Source organism: Felis catus, chromosome E1, assembly GCF_018350175.1.
Source record: "Felis catus isolate Fca126 chromosome E1, F.catus_Fca126_mat1.0, whole genome shotgun sequence".
NCBI classification, from domain to species: Eukaryota; Metazoa; Chordata; class Mammalia; order Carnivora; family Felidae; genus Felis; species Felis catus.
Genome location: NC_058381.1, coordinates 17,906,682 through 17,933,855, shown reverse-complemented (window position 1 = coordinate 17,933,855; position 27,174 = coordinate 17,906,682). Strand labels below are relative to the sequence as shown.

Sequence of the window (27,174 nt, the reverse complement as noted above, 5' to 3'; positions counted from 1 at the left end):
CTATATTCTGAGGCTTGCCTGCTCCGTCTTTCAGTGGGTTTTCATGTGTGTGCATGAAAATTTTTATCGAGCTAACTGTAGATTCGCAGGCAGTTGTACGAAATAATATGGAGAGATTCCTTAGCCAGTTTCTCCAATGGTGACATTGGCAAACAACTACAGTATAATATCATAACCACAGCCAAATATAGGATGTTGACATTGATAGAGTCTCATTTTATTCGGATTTCCTGTTTCAGCTGTGCTCACTTGTGTGTGTGTCTGTTAAGCTCCATGAAATTTTACCACCTGTATATGTTCATGCATCCACCACCATGGTAAAGTTACGGGAAGATTCCAGCACCAGGGGCCCTAATGTTTATAACCACACCCACTTCTCTTTTGCCACTCCCACTCCTGGGAGCCACTGATCTGTTCTCCATTTGTAAAATTTTGTCATTTCAAAAATGTCAGACACATCTCACACCCATTAGGATGTCTACTATAAAAACAAAAAACAAAAAACAAGTGTTGGCAATGATGTGGAAAAATTGGAACTCTTACACTGTTGGTGGAAATATAAAGTGGTACGGCTGCTGTGGAAAACAGTATAATTCCTCAAAAAATTAAAAGTAGAATTCTCATATGACCCAGAAGAATGGAAAGAAGGATCTTGAGGAGATATTTACACATTCATGTTCATGGCAGCATTATTCACAGTAACCAAAACATGGAAGTAACCCACCCAAGGGTCTATCAATGGATGAATGAATAAACAAAATATGGTATATACATACAATAGAATGTTATTCAGCCTTAAAAAGGAAGGAAATTCTGGGGCACCTGGGTGGCTCAGTCGGTTGAGCGGCCGACTTCAGCTCAGGTCATGATCTCGCGGTCTGTGAGTTCGAGCCCCGCGTCGGGCTCTGTGCTGACGGCTCGGAGCCTGGAGCCTGCTTTGGATTCTGTGTCTCCCTCTCTCTCTCTGCCCCTCTCCCATTCATGCTCTGTCACTCTGTCAAAAATAAATAAACATTTTTAAAAACAATTTTTTTAAAAAGGAAGGAAATTCTGACCATGGTACAACATGGATGAACTTTGAGGACATTATGCTAAGTGAAAGATGCCAGACACAAAAAGATGACTACTGTATGATTCTACTTACATGAGGTACCCAGGGTAGCCAAATTCATAGAGACAGAAAGTAGGTTGGTAGTTCCTAGGGACTGAGGCAGAGTTAGTGTTTAATGGGTACAGAGTTTCAGTTTTACAAAAAGAGTTCTGGAGATGCGTGGTGATGGGTGCATAATAGTGTAAATGCACTTAACATCAATGAACTGTATGCTTACAAATGGTTAAGATGCTAAATTTTATGTTACATGTATTTTACCACGATTACAAATAAAAGTTATATAAGTGAAATCAACATGTAACATTTTGGGATTGGTTCTTTCAGTTTAGTGTAATCCCTGGAGATTAATATGTCTTTTAATAAATATTCTTTTTTTTTTTTTAATTAAAACCTTTTTCCCGGGGCGCCTGGGTGGCTCAGTCAGTTAGGCATCTGACTCTTGATTTCGGCTCAGGTCATGATCTCATGGTTTGTGAGTTTGAGCCCTGCATCAAGCTCTGTGCTGACAGTGGGGAGCCTGCTTGAGATTCTCTCTCCTCTCCCTCTCTGCCCCTCCCCTTGTCATGTTCTCTCTCTCAAAATAAAAAACAATTTTTTTTTTTCCTTCTGGTATTTATTATTTAAAGTTTGTATTTATTTATTTTGAAAGAGAGAGAGAGGGCAGGGGAGGAGCAGAGAGAGTGAGAGAGAGAGAGAATCCCAAGCAAGCTCCCTGCTGTCAGTGCACAGCCTGATGCAATGCTTGAACTCACGAAGTGAGATCATGACTTGAGCTGAAATCAAGAGTCAGACACTTAACTGACTGAGCCACCCAGGCTCCCCTATTTATTTATTTTTTAAAGTAAACTCTAGGGGCGCCTGGGTGGCTCAGTCGGTTAAGTGGCCGACTTCGGCTCAGGTCATGATCTCGCGGTCCGTGAGTTCAAGCCCCGCGTCGGGCTCTGTGCTGACCCGCTCAGAGCCTGGAGCCTGATTCGGATTCTGTGTCTCCCCCTCTCTCTGACCCTCCCCCGTTCATGCTCTGTCTCTCTCTGTCTCAAAAATAAACAAACGTTAAAAAAAAATTAAAAATAAATAAATAAAGTAAACTCCAGGACTCCTGGGTAGCTTAGTTGGTTAAGTGTCCAACTTTGGCTCAGGTCATGATCTGATCTTACAGTTCATGAGTTTGAGCCCTGCGTCAGGCTCTGCACTAACCGCTCAGTCTGGAGCCTACTTCAGATTCTGTCTTTCTCTCTGCCCCTCACCTGCTGTGTTCTCTTTCTCTCATAAATAAACATTTGAAAAAAAGTGTTTGCTTACCCTAAAGTCCTGGAGATATTATTTCCTACACATTTATTATCCTACTTTACACATTTAGATCTACAGTCCATCTGGAACTGATTTTGTGTAAAATGTGACGTTCAGGGTCAAGAACCACTTTTTTCCCCTCCCACAGATATCTAGTATCTTTTATTGAAAAGATTGTCCTTTCCCATAGCTCTGAATTGCCACTTCTTTTTTTTTCAACGTTTATTTATTTTGGGACAGAGAGAGACAGAGCATGAACGGGGGAGGGGCAGAGAGAGAGGGAGACACAGAATTGGAAACAGGCTCCAGGCTGTGAGCCATCAGCCCAGAGCCCGACGCGGGGTTCGAACTCCCGGACCGCGAGATCGTGACCTGGCTGAAGTCGGACGCTTAACCGACTGCGCCACCCAGGCGCCCCGGAATTGCCACTTCTGTCACAAAACACATGTGTGTCTAGGGATGCCTAGATGACTGCCAGTTAAGCGTCTGACTCTTGATGTTGGCTCAGGTCATGATCTCACAATTCGTGAGTTTGAGCCCTGCATCAGGCTCTGTGCTGACAGTGCAGAGCCTGCTTGGGATTCACTCTCTCTGCCCCTTCCTTGCTCATGCACACTCTCTCTCAAAATAAATTAAAAGAAAAAAAGAAGGGGCGCCTGGGTGGCTCAGTCGGTTAAGCGTCCGACTTCGGCTCAGGTCACGATCTCACGGTCCGTGAGTTCGAGCCCCGTGTTGGGCTCTGTGCTGACCACTCAGAGCCTGGAGCCTGTTTCAGATTCTGTGTCTCCCTCTCTCTCTGACCCTCCCCTGTTCATGCTCTGCCTCTCTCTGTCTCAAAAATAAATAAACGTTAAAAAAAAAAAAGAAAAAAAAAGAAAAAAATACTAAAGCCCAGAGAGATAAAGATAGTTGCTCAAGATCACACAGGTGGTAACAATAGAGCTAAAACTTAAACCCACGCAGTCTGATTCCAGAGTTCACGTTCTTAACGCCTGAGAAACGGGCTCCAGTACTGAGTGAGGCTCAGGATGGACACAGTGGGGAGATGAGCCCGGCAGCCTCTTCCATCTTCTGCCTGCGATGGAGCCAGGTCTCCCAAGGCTCAGATCTGGACACAGCACCTGGGCCAATGGCCACCCTGCCCCAGGATGCTGCTGGGGGCAAGGCCAGTGTGCTGATGCCCTCCAGTGGCTACCACGGGGAAGAACAGACAAAGTGTAACCGTGAGGCTGAATGGGCATATGGGCAGGGGGACCTGGTTAGTTCTTGCTTCCTAGTCTCCACTCTTACAGAAGAGACGATACAGGGCATAGGCATAACAGATCTTTATTTTACCAGAAGGGACAGGCAATGGGGCAGTGCAGCATCCAAGCCCCAGACCAGACATGCAGCATCCACATGCAGGAACAGCTACACAGGCTGGGGCAGAGCCAGAAGTGGGACACTGGGACCTCTGGACACCCACAGCATCCCTGCCAGGATGCTTGGGCCCGGGCTCTTCTGTCTCCACTAGAGCAAGAAGACAGAAGACTGGGCTGCTTCCCCATGGCTGGAACCCTATCACTCTGGCCAGAAGGAAAGATGGCACGGGGGATATGATGGAGTCTGGCCAGTCTACAGCACTCAACTCTGTATAGGGTTGGCACAGCCCTGCCCACTGGAAGGGCCTGGCCCGATACCCAGGACAGCACAGCCCTAGCAGGAAGACGGTCTACACACCTTCTAGTCCCCAGTGGGGCTAGACCCTGATCCCAAAAGAGTTTAGCAGAGTTGGGACCAAGCCCCACTCCACCTAGTAGGGACATGTCCATGAAGGGGACTTCCCTGAGCACAAGCAGGGGCCTCCTAAGGCAGTAGTAAACTGAGGGAGCTGCTATAGACAGGAGGCCTTGCCTCTGCCCCTGGGTAGAGAGAGAGAGGTTAAGGTAGGAGAGCAGGCCCGGGGCTGGGGGAGGCTGAAGTAGGGCAGTGCCCGGCTAGGCCGAGGGGGTCTGGAGCGGGTGAGGCTGGGGACTTCCTGGGGTCGGGTTTAGGGCTGGGAAGACCAAGCCAAGAGAAGGGAGGGTGGCCATCCTACCCAGACCCTCCGCACCCATGCCGAATTTTGGCAAGGGCCACGGGGAGGATGGACAGACGCACAGAGAACTTCAAGGCACCAGGATTCTGAGGAGCAGCAGGGCTACTGCCCCCCGAGACAGACAGTGATTATAATACACGTCTTTAGCTTAAACTACATGATGTGTGTAGAGGGTGGGAGCAGAGAGGGACAGAAAAAGACAGACAAAGGAGGAGACGTACAGGGAGAGGAAGGCGGAAGAGACCAACGAGATGAATGTGGCAGTGAAAGTGAAGGTGTGGGGGGAGGAGAGGAAGGAGACGGCTAGAGACAGGACAGAAGGGAAGACAGCCACAGAAGGCCTGAACACGCAGCACTTCTGGTCCCTACAAAATAAGGCACCAGAGTCAGTAGCGTTCCCGTTGTCGCTGTGGTAGGAAAACGGGTGCTGGAGGGAGAGGCGGGCGGCTGCTGACGGGTGTAGGTCTTTGGGAGCCTCACGCCTGTGCGCCGGTGGCCTTCTTGATCAGGGGTATCTGCAAGGAAGGGAGGCGCCGTGAGGCCTCGGCTCTGCGGCCCGTGACTGCCCCACCCGCGGGCGGCCAGCACTCACCTTAGAGAGGTCCATGCCTGTGAGGGCGTGCACAGAGGCCGGCAGCTCGGCCAGCAGTCGGTTTTACCTCCGATGTCACTTTGCTGTTGTCCCCACTGAGGACCACAATCTCATCGACTTTGGTCAGCGGGGCGGCGATTTTGGCAGCAATCTAGGTGGGGGAGGTGGGGGGAGGGCTCGGTTTGGTGCGCTCTGTCCTCCTGCCCTGCCCCGTCCAGCATCTCCCCTTCCTTTCTCCACCTCGCCTAAACCCCACCCCAGCTTGGGTGGCTCTTATTTGCAAGCCACGGTCAGTGAGACCCAGTGGGCCAGGGATGGGCCTGTGCCTGTTGCAGGGTTCCTGCCCCCACCTGGGGCACTTCAAGCACTCTCACATTTAATGTTTCTAGCCAGCCCGTCGCTGTGTTCCTGACGAGGCCCAGCCGGATCCACCCCGGGGCAAAGGCCTCACCTGGGGCAGGGCCTCCAGCACCAAGGCCATCTTGGCTGCATCCCCATATTTCTGGTAGGCCTCAGCCTTGAGCTTCATCCGCTCAGCTTCTGCCTTGCCCATCGCCTCGATGACTGCTGCCTCCGCCTCCCCGATTTTGCGGATCTTCTCGGCCTCCGCCTGTGCTAAGAGGACCTGCTTCACCCTGCAGGAGTTCAGGCCAGGCAGCATCAGTGCGAAGTGCCAGGGGGCCCTCAAGCCTTGCCTGGGGGCCAGCAAACCCTCAAGCCCTCTGCTCTGCCGGGTGTCAGGGGCTGGGGACCTAAGGAGGGAGGTGCCTTCTTCAGGCTCTGGCAGAGAGAGGCCACCAGCTGCCAGATGCAAATGGGAGAGACTAGCCAGGGACTGGCCAGGATGCCCGCTGGGCCAAGTACCGTACCGGGCCCTCAGGTCTCCTTTATCTAGTTCAGCCTTCCCAACAGCAATCCCACTGGGAAGGCGGCACACCCCCACCTCAGTCAGCAGGTGCTGGGAGAGGCGGCTTCCACGCTGGGGCTGGAGAGGTGGATGGGAGAGGAGCCTGACTAGTCCCCCCCTCAGCCAGGGGCGCTCACTTTTCACCCTCGGCGATCTGCTGTATGCGGTGGGCCTCAGCCTCGGCAGGACAGCGCACTGTGGCAATGAGCTCCTTATCTGTGCGCAGGATCTCCTGTGCCTCCACTGCGATCTGCTTCTTGCGCTGTACAACCTCAATCTCAATCTCTTCCTGCCGGATCTTCTGCTGCTCACGGGCTCCTTGCAGCTCATAGGCCAGCTGGGCCTCGGCCGTCTGCGGCAGGAAGAAGGGCAGCACGTCAGAGGCTGGCGGCCAGGTCCCGAGCCCTGAGCCCCAACCTGGGATGCCCTACGGCTCCTCACCTTGATGTTGACCTCCTCACTGAAAGCTGACTTTTGTAGCTCGAAGGCTCGCTTGGAGTCGGCGATCTTGGTGTCTGCCATGAACTTCACATCCAGCATCTCCTTCTTGCACTCGGCTTCCTGGCAGCAGGAGGGGCAGGTGCTGAGGGTTCCCTCAACCTACCATGGTCCCACCCCCCCGAGATCCCTGGCCCTGGGGGCAGGAAGGAAAGCCCACGTACCCGGATGCCTGCGTCTCGCTCGGCCTCGGCCACCCCAATGTCGGCATCTCTCTGTACCACGGCAGTCTGTGTCTTGCCCAAGGAGCTTAGATAGTCCACTTTGTCATACACGTCCTGGGAGGGAAGGGGGAGTCATCCTTGGGAAGAGTCATAGGTACAGAGGTGCCCCTCCTGCCCACACCCCCCTCCCAGGGGGACGTGGGGGGCTGCAGCCTTCCTATCGCACTGCACCTTGATGGTGAAGCTGAGGATCTCGATGCCCATGCGGCCGACATCAGGGGCCGCCACCTCCCGCACCAGCTTGGCAAACTGGTCCCGGTCCTGATAAATCTGCTCCACGGTGAGGGTCCCTGGGAACAGAGGGATCATGGGCTGGTTCCCTGGGGGCCCAGCCCACCGCAGAAGGGACGAGGCATACAAGCAGCAGTCTGACTGCATGCCCACGTAGTGCAGTCTGAGCTGGGTCTTCCCGGGGTTTCTTCTTCACAGTATTTAACACTGAGCCTCCTCTTGCAGAGTCCAGGCTGGATGAGGAAAAGTGTCTCAAGCAACACCAGGAGCCTGGCCAGACTGGCGGCCCCTCACCTCCCCATCCCAATGCCCTCCCTTTTCCCTCAAGTCACCGGAAGTTTGGAAAGGACACCTTGGTGGGACTGACAGACCTCCCTGCCCTGCCCCACGCCCCTCCCTGGCCCTGGCTTGGAGAGCCTGCGAGGTTCCTCAAAGGCAGCAGAGGGGTCCCTGGGTGGGGCAGGGCCTTACCAAGGATGGAGCGCAGGTGTCCCTCCAGGGTCTGCAGGACGACGTTCTTGATGTCCTGCACGTTCTTGCCCAGAAACTGCTCACAGGCCACTGCCAGGAGCTCCTTCTCCGTCATGATCTTCACCTGCCAGTAGTCACAGAGGCGCCTGAACCAGGCTGGAGGGGGGCAGATGGAGTCCCCAGACCCAGAGATGTGGAGGATGGTGGCTGTGCCCCTCCCCTCTTTTCTCAGACCCGGAGGCCTAGGGGCCAGGAGGGGACAGAGTCTGTCTGAGGCCTCTGGTGGGGAGAGCACACATGGAATTCTTACACTGACAATTTTTATCTTCACTGGCAGCCTCGGGCCCTGACACGGCCTCTCTGCCGGGCATTTGGGGCTCGTCTCCCCACCCTCAGCCCACTCACTATTCCCTCGTTAGCCAATTCCTCCCATGCAGTCTCCCCACTGGTGGGAGACCTGCAGGCTGAGGGGCAGAGAGGGCAAAAAGGAAAATGAGTGATAGGGACACAGATACACAGACTAGGGAAGAGAGCCTGGGCAGGGCAGGAGACAGGTCCAGGGGGATGCCACCGAGGGTGGGTATCCACCTGCCTTTCATACCCGAGGTATTAAGCCAACGACCCCTCACCAGGAGCCTATAGCATGGTTGCACCTTGCTGCCCTGTGACGTTGAGAACTGGACTACAGCAGAAAGCCCCTCACCCTGGCCCCGAGCTGGGAACATAAAGCAGCCTCCGACAACTCCTCTGCCTCACGTGGCCTCCCCTCTGGTCCCCTTTAGCCCCCTCCCCAGGGAACAGGGAAGGCCTGGATTCTGGGGCGTGGCACTTCCAACACCTGCAAAGAATGGGGTGGGGTTAGTGAGCCAGGAGCCCTCAGCACTGGTTCTGTCTCTTGCGAGCCCGCTGAGGAGAGAAGGGGTGTCTGTTAGTCCTACTGAGTGGCCAAGAGGCCGAGTGAGCACATTCCGGTGACGATGACCCTCTCTTGGAAGGGGGGCAGGGGAAGGGGCACTGGAGGGAGACTGCCCCTGGCTGCCGTCCTCTCCTCCTCCCCCCAAACCCCGGCACAGGGACGAGGCAGCTCAACGGACATGCGTGGGGCTGCTGAGTTACTATACCTGGGCGACACCCGTCACAGTTAAAGCTACCCCCTCGGCCGTCTCTACGTCCTCGCAGCGGGGCTGCAACGTCATAATCTCTAGGGAAATCCTGCCAAGAAATGCAAAACAGGGGCATGGGTCTGGGGGCCCAGGGCCTGGGGTGTGGGGAGAGTCCAATACCTCACTGCTCCGACTGGGACAGGCCAGGGGTCCTGCTGCAGAGGGTGGGGTGGGCGCTTTGAGGGGTCGTAGTCAGGAGTCTGTGGGGAGATGGGTGGGAAGGCAGAGCAGCGTGGGTGCGGGTGGCTCCGGGGGAAGCAGTGTAAGTGTTCTGCCCACGGCACACATGTCTGCTCAGATGAGCCTGGCCTGCAGAGTAGGGAAAGGAAGTAGAGCAGTGGTTGTGGGCGGTCTGGGCCAGTGCGGAGAGTCCAGGTGTAGCTGTGTGTGTGTGTGTGTGTGTGTGTGTGTGTGTGTGTCCTGGGAAAAACACGTAAGCGCTGGTACTCCAGGCTGGGCTGTGTGGGTCATCCACGGGTGCCATCTGAATGTCCCCCCAGGGGCCTTCACCTGTCCTCAAGGCACCCCGGGAGGCTGCCCAGAGAGCCCTGCCTACTAGCCTGGCATACTAGGAGTACGCCCGCTGCTGGGCCGAGACAGAGGTGACCCTGCGTCTGCGCCTGGCCAGGGGAGTCCTGCCCGGTCCCTCCACCTGGCAACAGGCTGGACTTGAAGCCTACCCTCTGGGGTTGGGCCCAGGTGGCTCAAGTGGGGAACCGGGGCTGAGGTCACACGAGGGCATCCTGGCCCAGACAATCTCCAGGGTCCACATCACCCAGCTTAAAAGGGACATAGGTATCTGCAGTTGTCTCAAGTCAGTAGCAGTTTGGAGGCAGAGCGGGGTTTCTTTAGCCAAGGGTGTCGAAGGAGGCTGGGACCCTAGTGGTTCCACACAAAGTGCTCTCAGTTTCTCAGGCCTCCGTGCCAAAGCCTGCCTGTGCACGGCTACAAGGAGTGGGTAAGGTGGGGACAGTCCCCTTCCCCGTTAGAGCCGGCAGGCTGGGTGAGGAAGGGAGAGGTGGTGCGGGGTTGTGCCTGAGAAGCCGGAAGGGCAATTTCCAGCAAGGTAAGGGGATTGGTAAGATGATGTTTGGGCCCTTCCGGTCTGGGCGCCCAGCATGCAGGCTCTGAGGGGGCAGGGGCTTTCTGATGCTCACCGCAGTGCCTGGAACTGGGAAGGCGCTCAACAGGGAGCTGCTGAGGGAAGCAATGAAGATGACCACCTGCATATTACAAAGAAAGCGCTGGGAGTTACCGAACACCCTGGCTCAGGAATGGGTTTCACTGGCTACAGCTGCATGGCAGTGAAGAGCGAGACATCGGGCCACTTGCTTTTCAAAGTGAGACTGGGGAGCACCTGGGTGGCTCAGTTGGTTGGGCGGTCAGCTCTTGGATTTCGGCTCAGGTCACGATCTCACAGTTGGTGGGATCCAGCCCTGTGTTGGGCTCTGCACTGATAGCGTGGAGCCTGCTTAGGATTCTCTTTTTCCCCTCTCTCTGCCCCTCCTCTGCTTGCTCTCTCACATTCTCTCAAAATAAATAAGTGAACTTGGGGGTGCCTGGATGGCTCAGTCGGTTGAGCGTCTGACTTTGGCTCAGGTCATGATCTCACAGTTCCTAAGTTCGAGCCCCGCATTGGGCTCTGTGCTGACCGCTCGGAGCCTGGAGCCTGCTTCGGATTCTGTGTCTCCCTCTCTCTCTGCCCCTCCCCCACTCATGCTCTGTCTGTCTCTCTCTCTCAAAAATAAACATTAAAAAAAATTTTTTAAATAAAATAAATGAACTTTAAAAATACCACACACCCATGTGCGTGCGCGCGCGCACACACGCACACACACACACACACACACACACACACACACACACACACACAGTGAGACCGGATTAATAATAAAAGCTTAGGTTTTTCTAGCACTTCTTTTCCAAAAATCTCAAAAAGCCCTCATGTTGTTTTACTTGCCTTTCCAATATCCCTACAGAACATGTAGAGGACATGATTCCCCTACTTCGCACACAGGGAAACTAAAATCTTAGTGACAAGAGATTTTCTCAAAGCCTTCTCAACAAAAATTAGGAGCAGGGAATGGCCAAGGCTCATTTTGCTGATGCCTGGCAAGGAGGTCGGAGGAGCCTGATGAACAGAACTTTTCACGGGACCCATTTTCTGGCCTTGTGAGAAGGAGGGCTAGGGCTCGACACTGGGGTGTCGGCATGGACGGGAGGCTGGCCACGGGCTCCGCAGGACCCGGAGTGGTTGGGACTGAACCCTTCCTGTCCAGACAGCCGAGTTCTGGCACACAGGGGCCTGTGTCTCCTGCCTCAACTTACCCCTTGGCATCCAAGGACATTCACTAGCGGACCTGGGAGGGGTTCCAGAATCCCTTGCTCTTTCCCCACTAGCAGCCCCAGTCAGTGAGGGCAAGGGAGCTGGGGATCTCTAGGGGTCCATCCTGGCACCCACGGCAGCACAGGTGGGAACAGAGGGGAGGGAGGCACACGTTCGGAGGGGAGTCCATCTGGCTCCTGCCTGCCAGGCCCCGCTGGGCAGGAAGAGAGAAGGTTAGACACAGAGGAGGAAGCAGGTGGGTTATTACCTGTGCAACCCCTGTTACGAATAGCGGGACCCCCTCCGACGTCTCAATATTCTCACAGCGACACAGGATGGTCATAACCTCCAGAGACAGTCTGAGGAGCAGCCAGGGGGAGGGAGAGGTAGGGAAAGGAAGGGGTAGGAGGGGACACAGCAAACACACACAGTGGTTACCAGACAAGCAACGATGCCGGATGCCTGGGGCAGGGCGGGGTTGCTCTTAGTACTTTAGCCCTCTACTGCCAGCTCAGCCTAGGGTTGTAGGGGGACAGAGGAAGGCCCCTTGCTGGCCTGAGGCCTCTGGGTCTCTTTTCCCATACCCAAGGAGGAGCGGCTGGGCTGGGGAAAAAGCCTACGACCTGAGGTCGGGAGGCCTGCGCACAGGGCACCTGGGTTGCCCACCACCTCACTTTCCCAGGAAACTCCTGGCAGACTCCTGGCAGGAGAGTCTGGGAGACTTAGTGTCAGCTCTACTCTCCAAACACAGGCAAACCTGTGTTTCCAGAAATTGGACAGGAGAGGCCACTCTGGGGATTAACGAACCACAGCAAATACCAAATCCTGCTTGGGTTTGTGTTACATATCACTAAGTAGGCAATTTAGGGCCAGGAAAGCCCAAAGAAAACCTTGGATTTTCTGATTTGGGGGGCTAGGTGTCAAGGAAGGCTGGAGGAGAAAGTGTGTCCCTCCCACAATATTCACAGGGACAACTGGGAGGTGACGGGGTAATTCACTTTGGGATTTCCAAAGTTGGGCAGAGGCAAAGAGAGTCATGGCAAAGAAAATGAAGCGTCTTGAAGCTGTTTAGGCCACCCTAGCTGGGCCTCCCTCGCGCAGCACGTGTGTGCAAGTGAGTGCAGGGTGGCAGGCCAGGCAGAAGCCGGGATGCTGACAGTGTGGACGGTTTCCTTCAACCAGAAGAAGGGAGGACAGTGGCAGAAGCTGAAGGAGCAGAGGCAGGCGGACTGGGGGATGGGGGTGGGGGATGGGAGCCCCGCCTCACCCAGCACGGTGCCAGCCCGGGGGGCTCTGGCCGTGCAGACGTGGAAAGGTTGCCTTCATTTGAGCCCCTGATACTGGCACTCCTTGGCCTGAGAGGACTCAGACAGGAACCCACTAAGCTCTCTTCTGGGGAAGGAGGAGAGAGGGAGATAGGAGAGAGGGAGGGAAGGAGGGAAGGAAGGAGGGAAGACAGGAGGCTGCAGCTCAGATGCCAGAGGTGGAGGATTCACTCGGGTAAGGGAGAGAGCTGCCACATCAGGGCCTCAGGACAGCACAGGATGTGGCGGCAAAGTGCAGCAGGCAGGGTTTCATCGAGCCTGGCGAAGAACGGCTGACAACGGAGGTGGGGGACCTGGAGGGCGGTGTGCGGAAAGTATCTCGAAGGGGAGGCTAGAATCCAGGCTGGGTTAGAAGCCTCTACTCTGACCTGAGGGGCTCTTCCTGCCGGCCTAGGGAAATAGAAGCCCCAGCTTGTAGAGACGTCCTTCAGGCAGGCTAGGGGTTGGGGAAGGGACTGCCCTTGGACACAGAGCCCAGGAGGGGGCGGGCTCCAGGCTTAGACCACCCAGCAAGTGGCACCAGAGGGAGAATGCTAAGCCTGGGTGTGTGAGGTCAGTTTCCCAGGATGACGTACAAGGCCCTCCACTCCTTACTTCCAAACGTACTGTCAGAGAAGCTTGGCTCTCCTGTCCTGGGGCTCTGCTGCCTGGAGCAAAAAGCAGGAGGGGGTGCCAAGAACGTAGAGAAAGGGCTGCAGGCGTGTCACCCTAGCAGTGGATGCCTGCGCGGGACAAGTCTCTGGGTAAAGTTGCAAACTCTCCAGGACTGGCTGTACCGCAGTGTCTGGACGACTTACTCGGTCATCCCAGGACTGCAAGGCATGTGGGGTGGGGTGACAGTACCTCTGGAGAGGGCACCCCATGGCTTCCGACAGGCCACTGGCCCACTCAGGAGGGCCTCGTGTCCTCCTGAGAAGAAGTTGTGATCAGTACTGGTTATACTCTCGGACACTTTTGGCCTTGAGCCAGGAGAGTCCCCCAGGATTCCTCAACTCGGGCAGAACAAAGTGAGGGGAGAGCAGAGGGGGTTACGGGAAATCAGTGAAGTTAAAAAGGTGACCTGCTTCCCCATGGCCCTGACCCTGGCCAACACCCTCAGTCCCCCTGGAGTCTCAAGCGTAGAGCTCGGCGCAGCCACGGAGGGCCTCTCTCTGCTGACTGGGGGGGCTGGGCCAGAGGGGGATTTCCACCGCAATCGCTGCTGTTTTCCCTCCGGGGTGGCCATCACTTCCCCTCCCTGTTGCGTGGGTCCTGGCCTGGAAGGATCTGGGCATAGTCAGGAAGGGGGTGACGGTGGAAAAGTGGCTGGCACACCTCTTCTCCTTGTGGGTAGGCAGTGAGGGAGCCAGGAGAGGCCCAGGCCAAGTCTGGTCCCGCTGAGGGTTCTGGGGGAGCCCCAGGGAGAGCCGGATGGTGGGCCCTCTGGGGGGCTGCAATGTCCCTTCCTCTGGTGAGTCTTTCCAGACTGACTGAGGAGGTCCAGACCTGTTTTGCCCAGCCCGGCACCAGTTCCTTAGATCCCCACCCCCTGTCGGTAAGCTGCGGCTATCATGAAGCCCTTCACAATGTGCATTCCGTCATTCTCTGCCCTTTAGCCCTGCCTACACTGTCCAGGCCTGCACGGGTGAGGGCGTGTGTGGGTCTCTTCAGCCCTTCCTCTCCACAGGGAATAGGGCTGCAAGAATAACTGAGTTAGGCTCAGGGAGTCAGGATTCTGCTTGGGCATGACCCTGGATTCTCTGGGACAGAAGTGACGTCTCCAGTGGAAGAAGCATACCCACTAAGGAGAAGGTGCCCGCAGACAGACCCCCTGTGTCCCTGTGCAACCCATCTCACCTGCTTCTTAGAAGGCCCCCAGCATGGGAATGTGGCAAGGGAGGATGATCTAGCTGACCGGGGGGGTGAAGCGGGGAAGGCTGGAAACCCTTTTCTCCCTTGCCCACCAGGATGCCAGGTTCCCCAGCCCCTGGGCCCTTACCTCTGAGTGTCGGAGATACACCACCAGGCCCAGGCCCAGCCGCCGAACACGTACTGTTTATAGTCAGAACCACAACAGCCCCCTGGAGAGCAAAGCAAACCACTGCTGGTCAGTCAGTTCTTGGGTTTGTCTACCCCCCATCCCTCCAACAGCAACTCTGGGCCTTTACTCACTCTGACAGTTGACAAACCCCACTGTTGGGTGCTGAGCTTACACAGAAATGAGAGACAGACAGGGGTGCCTGGGTGGCTCCGTCGGTTAAGCCTCTGATTTCAGCTCAGATCATGATCTCGCAATTCGTGAGTTCCAGCCCTGCACTGGGCTCTGTGCTGACAGCTCAGAGTCTGGAGCCTGCTTTTCCCTCTCTCTCTGCCCTTCCCCCAACTGCTCTCGATCTCTCCCCAAAATAAATAAACATTAAACATTTTTAAATAAAAAAAAAAAAAGGGAGACAGACAATTTGGTAGACAATTTGCATAGAAAGAAGGCTATCCAATGAGTGGTTCCGCATGTAAGTACTTTCAGAGAACAGAAGTCAGTGGGCAGGAGTGAGCAGGAAAAGCTTCATCTTTCATTTAACCATTCATTCAACAAACAAGTAGACTGTTTCTGTGCTAGGAATAAAGAGATGAAGATACAATTCCTATCTTTTTTTTTTTAATTTATAATTCCTATCTTTTTTTAATGTTAATTTATTTTTGAGAGAGAGACAGAGCACGAGTGGGGGAAGGGCAGAGAAGGAGACACAGAATCCAAAGCATGCTCCAGGCTCTGAGGTGTCGGCACAGAGCCCGATGTGGGGCTTGAACTCATGAACCGTGAGATCATGACCTGAGCTGAAGTTGGATGCTTAACCGACTGAGCCACCCAGGCGCCCCTACAATTTCTACCTTGAAGGAGGTGGGAACTTTTCCTGAGATAATTGTAATACCATGTACCAGGGAGTGTGCAGAACAAGAAGGGGTGCAGGGCACACGGGGGGCGGGGGGGGGCACTGGGAGGCTGAAGGGAGGGAGGTGTCTTGGAGCCAAGATGGGATCCTTGCTCATGCCCAGCAGACACATCTCAGTAAGGTTGGTCCTCTACTTCCAGGGCTTCAGAGTGACTGTGTACTTCTTATGGGAGTGAATGGGGAAGGCAAGGCCTCAAAACAAAGGCCAACCTGTGGTACCAGTGGCAGAAGTGGAGACAAAGAGAAAAGGCCTGAAAAGGAAGTGGTTCGTTCTTATGGGGCGCCTGAGTGGCTCGGTTGGTTAAGCGTCAGACTTTGGCTCAGGTCATGATCTCACAGTTTATGGTTTTGAGCCTCGTGTCAGGCAGGCTCTGTGCTGACCGCTCGGAGCCTGGAGCCTGCTTCAGATTCTGTGTCTCATTCTCTCTCTGCCCCTCCCCCGCTTGTATTCTCTCTCTCTCTCTCAAAAATAAACAAATGTAAAAAAAAAAATTTTTTTTAAGGAAGTGGTTCCTGAAAACTATATCAACTAAACAGAATGTTGAATCGGGCCCCAACTCGGATCCAGCTGTAGACATGTCCAGCATGCTGGCATAATGTCTATGCAGAAGTGAGAAGAACCAATTCCTGAAATTCTTGTTGTGAACTGGTAATACCAAAATTATTCACCGAGTTCAAGAAAACTTTAGTAAAAGCTAGAGGGGCAGTTTCCTTGCAGTGCAGAAAAATGTGCAGGAAACAGATGATTCAAACGAAATGGGATTTGGGAAAAAGCCAGTGGGTGTCATCATTTCTGTATTCACAGACTTCAGTTTCCAGGAAAGCCTTAGGGTGTGTGCCTCCAAAGGTCAAGGGTCAGGGGTAGTTTCATGTAGCTGGGTTACAGTGTCTCTGAGGACCCACAGAGGGGTACAAGCAGGGTAGAGGGGCAGAGGCCAGATCATAGAGTGTCTCACGTATCAGGCCAAAGAGCTGGGTGTGTGTGTGTGTGTGTGTGTGTGTGTGTGTGTGTGATGGCGGGGCGGGGGGGGCGGGTGGTCACACAAGGATTTAAGGTGAGGAGCAACAAAATTACATTTACCTTTTAGAAACACCACTTTGCACAAGGTGGAAGAAGGGGGCGGGGTGGCCAAGGAGATTGGGTAGAAGCCTCTTGCAGTGACTTAGGCAAGACATGGTGGTTGATGTCATGGAGTAACTTCTAGAGCAGTCTTGTCCATGAGAACTGAGAGGGTGGAAATGTTCTATGGCTGCACTGTGCAATATGGCAGCCACTAGCCACATGTGCTTACTGAGGGCTGGAAATGTGGCTGGTACAACCGAGGAACTGAATTTCTAATAAAAAAATTTTTTTTAAAGTTTATTTATTTTGAGAGAGAGAATGCGCATACACATGGGAGAGGGGAAGAAAGAGAGGGAGAGAGAATCCCAAGCAGAGTCCGCTCTGTCAGCAGAGAGCCGGACTCAGGGCACGATCTCATGAACCGCAAGATCACAACCCAAGCCGAAATCAAGAGTTGGACATCTAACTGACTGAACCACCCAGGCTCTCCTCTGATTTAATTTTAAATTTAAGTGGCTATTGGCTACCACATGGGTGCACCTCCAGAGTGCAGGTTTGAGTGGGTGGTGAAGTCAACAACGGAACCAGAGACAACACAGAGAACAGGGAACTGGAGACAAGTTTTGGACAGGTGGAGGCGAAGGACAAAGACCTCACTAGTGCAGAAAGCCTGTCACCTTAAAGAACTGGTGCCCGAGACTGCTCCCCGAGAGCCAACCCAGTTTCCTGGGCCTGCCTCTGTGCACAGTGTGCAAGGAACCGAGCCAGAAGTCCAGGGAGTAAGGCGCAGCCCCGCAGTGTGAGTAGGGGTGGAAAGAGGCCTGTTTCTCTGGAGGGGAAATAACTGTCCACAAGGCTGTTGCTCAAGGGAAGCTAGCGTAGGCTTCTCTGCCCTGGGGAGTGGGGTAAGGGAGGCCTCTAAGGACAAGCAGTCAACCTGAAACCTAAGCCATCTCGGGATCTGGAGAAACTGAAAGGGTCAAAAAATCACAGCTTGTTTCACTTTGGGCCTGGTGAGGGCTGGGGCCTCCAGCGGGTTCCAGGGCACTTCTCACTGTGCTGGGGGTGGAAGCGGTAGAGGTGGGGTGGGATCGCGTGGGGGAAGGGGGTGTCCACCCTATACCTTTAACTTATTCTTTGACCTTGAGAGCAGGCTGCCACAGCCGAAGCTGGGCCTTGGCCAAGGGCAACATGGCCAAGTTCCCAGGGGTAGCAACAACAGGAAGCTCGTACTGCCAGTCTGCCCCACCCCCAGCAGCTTCCTGCCCTGAAAGGCATCTCCCTCCCAGATTCCTGGTCACACTGAGCCTGAGCACCACGCCCAAGAGAGGACACTCAGGTGCCCCTTCCTTGACGTCCCTAGCTTTCACTCTCTTCACACCTGGAAGTTTCTTCTAATTTTATCTCACTTTTTCTAACTCAACTTACTTGCCTTTGCCCTGTCCGTATCCAAGCTGAAGAATTACACGCCAACCTCTGTTCCATTCTTAGCCCCTCCAGACCCAGTCCATCCCTCTACCTTCTCAGGAATATTCTGCTCCCTTCCTGCCTCTCTTCTATCTTCTTCCCACTACTCCAGAAGACCATACTCTACAAGGGGGATTTAGTCTCTTTTGAGCCACAGCCTTTGTTAGTAGTCCAGCAATGCAGGAATGTTGATAAATGCATAAAATACATAAGAAACAATTATATTGAAAGTTTATTATTTATTTATTTGTCAAATAATTTTGTCAAATAAAAATTTATTTGTCAAATAATTTATCAAATTATTTATTAATTTGATAATTGTTAAAACCACCAAATGTGTGACATGTAATACATAGTAATAGGTGTGAAATAGTAACACATTAAATAATAAAATCTAGTGGTTAATAACTAGCTAAACTTCAAGTACTGATGAGCGTAAATATATATATATTTTTTAAATCTAAGTTAACATAGGGGCGCCTGGGCGGTTTGGTCGGTTAAGTGTCCGACTTCGGCTCAGGTCATGATCTCACGGTCTGTGAGTTCGAGCCCCATGTCGGGCTCTGTGTTAACAGCTCAGAGCCTGGAGCCTGTTTCAGATTCTGTGTCTCCCTCTCTCTCTGCTCCTCCCCTGTTCATGCTCTGTCTCTCTCTCAAAAATAAATAAATGTTAAAAAAAAATTAAAAAAAAAATCTAAGTTAACATATAAATGGTTTCAGGAGTAGAATTTAGGGATGCTAAAACTACCCACTTTTTAAAGAAATTTTATTTAAATCCAAGTTGGTTAACATACAGTGTAGTGATGGTTTCAGAAGCAGAATTCAGTGAGAGCATAAATGACTTCAAAGGTACCTGCTACAGTGGCAGTATGGTAGGAAAATACCTGCTGATGTTAACAGGGATTGTGGCTGACATTTATAATCCGAAGAAAGGCTAACTTTCAATTAAGGTTAGTGACGAGGTCGGGAGCATGTCTTTCCCCCATCCAAACGCACAGACCTCTAAATTCTACCCACGGACCCCAGGTTAAGAACCTCTGACCTAGTGTAGAGATGAGAGAAAGATGTATGGTGTTTGGATTCCCCCTTTAAAATTGCTAAAAGGAGGGGCGCCTGGGTGGCGTAGTCGGTTAAGCGTCCGACTTCAGCCCGGGTCACGATCTCACGGTCCGTGAGTTCGAGCCCCGCGTCAGGCTCTGGGCTGATGGCTCGGAGCCTGGAGCCTGCTTCTGATTCTGTGTCTCCCTCTCTCTCTGCCCCTCCCCCATTCATGCTCTGTCTCTCTCTGTCCCCAAAATAAATAAAAAACGTTGAATAAAATTGCTAAAAGGAGAGAGAGAGAGAGAGAGACAAAAAGGTTTGATATCACAGAATGAAGAAGGGAGGTTAGACAACCAGGAAAAAAAAATCCTCCAGCCTCTTCAGGTGCAGAAGATGACCAGGAGATTTAACGGCATCCTTCTCAAATTGGGCTGAATGTGATGCCTCCAGACCTAGATGCAGGCTTAAGTAACCAGGTGGGGGGCAAGGCTGGGAGTGGTTGCTCTGCCCTGCTCTGCTGGGAGTTCTGTGAGGGAGAGCTGCATCTCTATCCGTCTGATCGGCTCAAATCCCCAGGTTCTGTTATCCTGAGCCTTATCCCTCCTTCTTCTCTCCTACCCTTCCTTGACTACAGCGCCCTCAATTCTCGGCACGGCCTCCGCTCCCTCCTAAAACAGGGGAGGGAGGCCACTGCATTGGCCTCTGGCCAGAGGACCAGATTTCCGGCAAGTGGAAGGTACAGAGCAGCCTAACTCAGGTGCTCCTCTCGCCCCTTAGTCTCTCCACAGGGACAGGATGGGAGCTTTTGTCTCCTCAGCTCAGGGTCTGGACTTCCAGAAAGAAAAGTCTACAAGAGAAAGTGCCATGCAGATTTTCGGGTTCTCAACGTCTTCTTTAGGACTGGGGTCTGGGAGACAGGTGCAAGTCTGGCCTCAGTGCTCTCTGGGGGTCTCCCTCCTAAATCCCAAGGCCACCTCTGGTCTTGTCTGCTCTTCCCTACAAGAGTAGGAGGGTCCTGATCAGGGAGGGCCGGGATTTCCTGTCCCAGTGGAGAGACTGATTTTGAGATCCAAACCGAGCCAGAGGCCATGTTCTGGGGTAAAAGTTCCCAGTGGATTCATCACACCTCCCCAGGGGGCAGCTACAAACCCTGGTCTAGCTCACCCTCTTCTACCCACTTCTGTAGCCAGCCCTAACAACTCGGCACACAGGCTGGAAATTGACATTGATAGTAGGAAGTAAGACCTGAAGGATTCCTGCAGCCACAGGCCTCCAAGCTGTCAGGAAACCACCCTTCCCAGCACCTGTGAGCCAGCCAGGGGTTGCACAAACTGGTGGCTTGAAAGGCTTCAGCCACCTCTCAAGATACCCAAATACACAATTTAAAAAGCAGCCTTAAGGCAAAGATACCTCTCCCTTCCCCAGCACAGCAGTCAAGCCCCACCTAAGCTCCCAGAAATTCTGGAGTCTGTAGCATTTTGCAACCGCGGCGACACAGCCCAGAACCCGGTTTCTCAACCTGTAGAGGCCGCACCCGCATCTCCGGGGGTGGGCAGTGCCAGTAAACCCCAGCAAGCCCTAACCCGCTCAGAATTAACGGGAACAAAAGGATCCCCGTCCCAGGGCCCCATCCCCAGGCAGGCACCTGCCCTCTAAAGCCTCGAGACCCACCCCAAGGGCCGGGCCCTGGAATCCAGCCAAACCGCTACGTTCTGGGAGCCACGGGTCCCCTCCCCACGGCCTCAGTTCGGGACCCCCTAGGCCACAGTGGAGTAGAGGGGAGGAGACCGTGCCCAAGGAGGAGGCGGAGACAGGAGGGAATAAACACGGGAAAACACGCAGTGGGAGGGAGAGTCTCGAGGGCTCGGAACACCGCAAGTGTGAGAATGGGGGTCCCCTCCTGTAAGGTTCTCGGGCCCAACACCCGCGCCCCCACCTTCCGCACTGCCCTCCGCCCTCTGAGCCCCTCCCCGGCCTAGCCCGTCCCCGCTAGCTCCCCAGCCCCGCACCCACCCCGCGCCCCCTCTTCACCCACCTTCGCGGGCACAGCCCGCGTCCCAACCCTCTCCGCCCCGGCGCCCCAGACCCAACCCCCTCGCCGCCCTCTCACCTGAAACCACCAGCGCCTCGTTGGGCCCCACCGTGTGGCAATTGCCCATGGCGCCGGTGGGACGGAGGGCCCGCGGGGAACGCAGAGACCTGTACGGCACGGCCCGCACCACCCGCACCGCCGGCCGCGCCCAGCCTATCCCGCCACCCCCAGCGGCCGCCCGCGCGCCCGCCCGCGCCCCTCCGCGGTCGCAGCCCCACCGGAAGTGTAGCGGCGGAGGGCGGGGCCGGCGGGCGAGAGGCGGCAATCAACGCGCTTCATTTCCCAAGGCCCAGCTCCACAGCGCCCGGGAAGGCGCCCCCCCTTCCCCTCCCCCCGGCCGCCTGCATAACGACCTCCCGGCCCTGCCTCACCTCCCCGCACCCACCTTACCGCCGGGGGCCCTGGAGTCCCGCCGCTCCTGCTCTTACCCGCGGGGAGACCTTGAGCGAGTCCCTTACCTATGCAGCCCAATCCCGCCTCTGCAAATGGGGGTCACTTAACTACCTGGCTACGTGGTTGCAACGGGCCCAAGTTCAGTAAATCTCCGTGTTGGCAGTGCATCAAATCACAACCCCCCACGTCCTCATCCAGAGCCGATCAGCATCATCCAGAGTGGGGACCAGAAACAGGGAATTCAAATTCTTGAGAAGCAATGTCTGGCACATTAACCACGCCCCCACCCTCACCTCTCAATCTGGGATTATTGTTATTCTCAGGAAGAAATCATCGCCCATGATTTCCTTCCACCAGGAAAAGAGCGGCTCAGAAGAACACAACTTGAAGCTCCAGAAAGGAACCATGGGGGTAAAACCTGCAAACCCCTCAGTGCCCAAGGCGTGGCCTGGCATGCAGTTCAGGTTTTCAAGGGCCACCAAGTGCCATGGAAAGCACCCCAGCCTGGGGATTAGGAGATTTAGGGCTCAGGTTCAGTTTTAACCTGAATTCGGTGTGTGACCTTAGACAAGTCTGGTGAATTGTGAGGGATGGGATGGGGTTCAGAAACTGTGGGCTCCTCAGAGAGGGGGCTGCTCCGGGAAGATGGGGTCCCTGGGTCCTCAGGCTGGGGGTCTTCATCAGGTCCGGCATCCTGGCCAGGCCCAAGACCTGCCAGCCTTTTACTGGCCTCCCACAGCCGGTGGGCCGCACGATCATCCCGGGCGGCTGGGGGCACCTCCTCTACGTGGCAATTGGCAAAATATCTCCCACTGAGAGGTTCAATGCCCTCCTGTAGAGCGCAGTACAGGGGTGTCTGGGCACCCCCTCTTGGCGTCCGCAGCACCAGCCAAGCCAGTGGGCGCAGAAGTGGGCTCAGCCATCCAGGAACGTGGCGCAGGAATAGCTCTGAGTTCACAGGCCCTGTGGACGGGAAGAAAGGCAGGAGTGGGTGAGGACCCGGGAGAAGAGCAATAAGAATGAGGCTACAAGGGAGTGGGGAATGGAGTCCAGTTCCAGGGAAACCAGGAGAGTATTTGGTGGGCATTCAGGGCCCCCACAGGGTGACCTCACTCATTTCAACAGCAAGCTTCCTCCTCTCCATCTAAACTCCTGTACCTCCTCATGCCCCAGTTTCTTCATGCTGTGTCCCCTGCCTGAGGAGACATCTTTTTTCCTAGCTCAAGTCCCGCTCCTTTGTTTAGCCAGCAAACATATATTAACTAACACCTATGGTAGACCAGCCACTGTTTTGGACATTAGAGATGTGGAGTGTAATAAAAGCTTGATAAATGTTAGTTGTGATTATTACTGTCACTATTATAATTACTAGTGAGCCTTAGGCAAAGACCATCTAAAATGTAGTATGGTAGGGGTTTCCGGGTGGCTTAGTTGGTTGAGTGTCCAACTCTTGATTTTGGCCATGATCCCAGGGTCGTGGCATCAAGCCCTGCATCAGGCTCTGTGCCGAGCGTGGAGCCTACTTAAGATTCTCTCCCTTTCTCCCTCTGCCCCTCTCCCCTGCTCGTACGCTCTCTCTGAAAAAATAAAAAATAAAATAAAATGCAGTATGGTAAAATGCGTAGGACAGATCTTGTTATCCTGTGATCTGTTCTGTAAGGCAGAGATGGGTTTTATTCATCAGTGAAGTCACTCAGACTAAAAGCTGAAATGCTTACAGTGGACTTCTAGACCCTGGATGACCCAGCCCATCTCTATACCTCATCTCTTGTCACTCTCCTCCTCCTCTCACTTTGTTCCAGCCACATGGGGCTTCTTGTTCTTTCTCAAGCATACCAGGCACTTCTGCCTCAGGGCCTTTGCACTTGCTATCAGTCTGTTCTTTATACTCTTCTCCCCCGAAAGCCACATGGTTGGTTCATCTCCTTCAGGCCTCTACTCAAATGTCACCTTTTCAGTGATACCTCTTCCTTGCCTGCCGCAGAAAAAGCAGCACCTCCTGTCATTTCATATCCCCGTCACTGTGCTTTATCTTTCCCATGGCACTTTATCATCACCTGTCATTGTAAATATTTATTTATTAGCAGTCTCCCCCTCCCCAAACTAGAATGTAAATTCTACAAGGAAAGGGTCTTTGTTTTAAGTTCACTGCTCTATTCCCAGCACCAAGATTAATGCCTGGTACATAGTAGGTACTCAGTAAATGCTTTTTGAACGAATGAATAATTATTAGCTATCATCATCATCATCATCATCATCATCATCATCATCACCATCATCGTATGCTGAGTTCAGTCATATGGATGGGTTCTTGGGGTGAGAACCTGGGTTTTATTCATTGCCATACCCTACCCAGGAGTCAGCATCCAAATTAGTGGTGTGAGAGGAAGAACCCAGACAAGGAGAGCCTCCTTCCAAGATCAGCAAGGAACAGGTCTCTCCTTGTACCGTGCTTCCTTCCTGTTCTGAGCTTCTGTGGCTCAATGAGAGGCTGAGGGAGCACAGGATGGGTTGAGGACGGGAGAGGGGGAACCAAAGCAAAGCAGAGCAGTCAGAAAGCCAGGCCTTACCTGGGTGGGCCGCATAGCAGGTGACGCCAGTACCCTCAAGCTGAGTGGCGAGCTCCCTGGCAAATAACACGTTGGCCAGCTTACTGTCGGCATATGCCCGCAGCTCCTGCTGCCAGCCCACCACTGGGCGGTCCAGGCGTGTGAAGTCAAGGTGCCCTCGCCGGTGGGCGGCTGAGGATACCACCACCACGCGACTGGGGGCGCATGTCTTCAGCCGCGGCAGCAGTAGATGTGTCAGCAAGAAGGGGCCAATGTGGTTCACTCGCAGCAGCAGGTTAAATGGCTCGTGGGTCCGGCCACAGGAACTGATCCCTGGGGCGGGGGCTAGATATGAGCAACTGCTCCAGAGGGATCCCCGAAGGCCTCAGTGTCCCCATTTGTGAGACAGCGGTAGGGGGCACCCTTTCCATACATCCACTGCCCCTTGGTAAGGCCTGGCTGGAGGGGACGGTTGCCCACCCTCTGCCCCCCTGCAGGACCTGCTGCCCCTCACCGGCATTGTGGATGAGGATGTCCAGCCGTGGCTCAGAGCTCAGGAAGGCAGTAGCAAAGGCCCGCACGGAGGCCAGACTGGCCAAGTCCAAGGCCATGAAGATGACCTCATTGTTCCCACTCTCCTGTGGGGCAGCAAGGGCTGGGCTTGTCACCAGGCACCTCTCTCCTCTTCCCTCTCCCCAGGTACCAAATTGTGAGAGTCCACCCCCTACTTTTACTAAGATCTGCCCCTGTGCCTTAGAACGTAGTGGACAAGTATGCGGACTCTGGATGCAAATTTTGACTTTGCCTTTTATTAGACAGAGTGTGACATTAACCTCTCTGGGGCTCAGGTTTCTCCCTGAATAATGGGGATAATGTAATACCTATTTCATGGAGTTGTGAGGATTCAATGAGTTAATATAATGTAAAACGCTTAGAACAGTGCCTGGCACCCAGTCAGCACTGTGTAGGTAGTTCCTGCTGTTATTATTATCATTCCCTCTTCCCATTATTGCTTATCCTAAAATCTGCAACAGACTTCTCATTGGTCTCCCCTCATCCACTCCTGTCCTCTCCAGTCCAGGCTCCGATAGCCACCGAGGGTTTCATTTCAAAATGCTATTCTGACAGTCCATGCCCTACTGAGTCCACACCCTGCTATTCTGACAGATCCAATGCTTCACTGTATCTCCACTGCTCATCCTATAAAATCCGAGGTCCTCAATAGGATCTAGAAGTGCCTCCAGAACCTAGCCCTGGCTCAGGGGCTCCAGCCTCTTCATTTTGCTTCTTTCTTCCATATTTCGTGCTCCATACAGGCTCAATAAATCTTTTCTTTCAGTTTTTTTCCCCCCCTAAATCAAATCAGCTCTCTTGCCTCAGGGCCTTTGCATATGCTGTTCCCTCTGCTGTTCCCTTCCCTACTGTCTTTCATTAGTGTAACTCTTACCGATCCTTAAACATCTTAGGAAGAGCAATTACTTCCTTCAAAAAGCCCACCTCCTAGCTTTCTCGTCTGGTGTCCCTTCCCTGTGTGGCCAGAGCACCAGCAGACCCTCTTTTCTGCACTTAACGACCAGAGTTGAGGAAGCCGCTCTGTTCACCCCCTCCGTGTCCGGGTGTGTTCGTTTGTTGCTCACCCTCTCCCCCTCACCTGGCGGAGGTCGAAGGCCGCCGCCTCACCACGTTCCCGGCTCCGGCAGGCCAGCACCACGCGCGCTCCCCGGCGCGCCAGCTCCAGCGCCGTCATCTTCCCGATGCCGCTGTTGGCGCCTGCGGTGGGCGGGCGGTAGCTGAGCCGAGGCGGACGGGCCGCTGACCCCGCCGCCCGGCCTCCCCGCCACCAGCGCGCCCGGCCTCCGGCACTCACCCGTGACCACAGCCGTGCGGCCGCGCAGGCTGGCTATGCCACCGCAGGGCGGGGCCTTCACGAGGTTGTAATAGACAAGCACGTAGGCGCCCAGCAGCAACCCCGCGCCCAGCAGCAGCGCCTCCATGCCGGCCGCGCCTCCGGGCTCCCGCACAGGCCCCGCACCACCCTGGATCGGAGCCCGTCCGGCGGCTGCCGAACCGCCTCGCACCGGCTCGAGCCTCCCAGAAGGCGGAGGCAGAGGCGGAGGCGGGTGGGAGGCAGGGCAGGGGTGTGTGTGCGTGCGTGGGAGCGTGGGCCGTGCGAGCGCCCCCTAGGCATGCGTCTACGTCCTCTGGGTGTGTGCTTGTGGAACACCTAGGTGCGCGTGTGCTTTGGGGCCCTGGCAGCGCCCTCTAGGTGTGTGCCTGCGTGAGCTCCTTCCAGATGTGTGATCGTGTGCAGGGGCACCCTGGCTATGTACATGAATCCACCCACTCTGAGCGTGTGAATGACTCTGTGAGTGTGTAATGTGCCCACGGGCTCTGGGATTGCCCCTCAGGTTGTGTGTGTGCCTCTGGATCCTGTGTGTGTGAGCTCCTTGTGGGTGTGTACTTGCAGGCCCAGGAAGTACCCTGTAGGTGTGTACCTTTTACGTGTTTGTGCCCATGTGGGCCAAGAGCCCCTCCAGGTGTGTGCATGCCTCTGTGGTCTCTGCCAGTGTGTGCACTTGAATGAACATCTACGTGTCTGTCCTTTGTGCACATGCCCCTTAGCTGAGGACTTGCTGGAGGGGCTCACAAGGTGTGTGCGTGTGGGCCCTCTGGGTGTCATCTGTGCGAAGCAGAGTCCTTCCCTTCTGGAGGGATGTGTGCACATGAATGCTGTTATGTCTGAGAGAGTCCAGCCCTGGATGCCTTGCCCTCCCTCCATAAACAAATCCTGCAATTCCTTATCCTCACTTCCAGATCTCAGCTTCTAGAATGCTTCCTTATTCTTCCTATAGAGGCCAGAGAGATGGCACAGTGGCCAGGGTGGCACCACCCATCCAGGGCTGTTAGGAGTCACTCCTTAATTAGCTGTATCTCCGTGCCTCTGCCGCCCATCCCCTCCATTTCCCACGGGAAGCAAGAAGAGACTGAAATGTAACATGTTACCTGACCTCCAGGAGAAAATTTCTCTGGGATGGTCCTCACAGGTGGTAGAAATAGGTAAAGAAGCTCCCTGATTCAATGGAGGAAGTGACTGACAGCACGGTGGGTGGTGACAGCTTAGGGAGGCACAGATGAGGGTATTCCTGGCCAGGACAAGGACTTGCCTGAGAAAACCATTACAACTTAGCACCCACTGTTTCACACGTGTGGTGTGCCCCATGGTACGGTCAGCCTTGGAGACACTGAGCGGAACAATAGGTTTCTGCCCTTGGAGAGTTCAAGAGGCCCATCAGGGCAGGGGGAGCAGAGTGGTGGAGACAAAGCAAGACAGGTAGGTGGAAGCCAGGGACAGACCTCAGATTCCAGGGGGATGTTTTCTACTTGGCTGCACTAGGGATTCGGGGTTCAGTTGCAGATGCTGTAG

General features: G+C 54.3%; 2 protein-coding genes across 7 annotated transcripts; both read right to left on the bottom strand.

Moving 5' to 3' along the window:
* Nucleotides 1-3,711: 3,711 nt before the first annotated feature.
* FLOT2 (flotillin 2) lies at nucleotides 3,712-21,079 on the bottom strand. Of its 5 annotated transcripts, none has more exons than XM_011288993.3 (11): nucleotides 20,827-21,079; nucleotides 14,194-14,275; nucleotides 11,159-11,249; nucleotides 7,402-7,525; nucleotides 6,871-6,989; nucleotides 6,640-6,753; nucleotides 6,419-6,538; nucleotides 6,115-6,329; nucleotides 5,522-5,705; nucleotides 5,071-5,221; nucleotides 3,712-4,993 (listed from the first exon to the last, which is right to left on the bottom strand). In XM_011288993.3, the coding sequence occupies exons 1-10, from the start codon at nucleotides 20,873-20,875 to the stop codon at nucleotides 5,072-5,074; spliced, it is 1,248 nt and encodes a 415-aa protein (XP_011287295.2). In that variant the 5' UTR covers nucleotides 20,876-21,079; the 3' UTR covers nucleotides 3,712-4,993; nucleotide 5,071. The 5 variants fall into 5 exon arrangements, with proteins under 5 accessions (XP_011287295.2, XP_011287294.2, XP_011287296.2 ...); XM_011288992.3 differs by lacking the exon at nucleotides 11,159-11,249 and adding an exon at nucleotides 8,523-8,613 and having other exon boundaries at nucleotides 20,827-21,070; XM_011288994.3 differs by lacking the exons at nucleotides 14,194-14,275; nucleotides 20,827-21,079 and adding an exon at nucleotides 8,523-8,613 and having other exon boundaries at nucleotides 11,159-11,248.
* Nucleotides 21,080-21,340: 261 nt separating this feature from the next.
* DHRS13 (dehydrogenase/reductase 13) lies at nucleotides 21,341-25,902 on the bottom strand. 2 transcript variants are annotated; one of them, XM_019817451.3, is made up of 5 exons: nucleotides 25,618-25,902; nucleotides 25,402-25,520; nucleotides 24,265-24,388; nucleotides 23,772-24,095; nucleotides 21,341-22,164 (listed from the first exon to the last, which is right to left on the bottom strand). In XM_019817451.3, exons 1-5 carry the CDS (start codon nucleotides 25,742-25,744, stop codon nucleotides 21,722-21,724), a joined length of 1,137 nt encoding a protein of 378 aa, XP_019673010.1. In that variant the 5' UTR covers nucleotides 25,745-25,902; the 3' UTR covers nucleotides 21,341-21,721. The 2 variants fall into 2 exon arrangements, with proteins under 2 accessions (XP_019673010.1, XP_011287298.1); XM_011288996.4 differs by having other exon boundaries at nucleotides 23,772-24,083; nucleotides 25,618-25,898.
* Nucleotides 25,903-27,174: the final 1,272 nt, after the last annotated feature.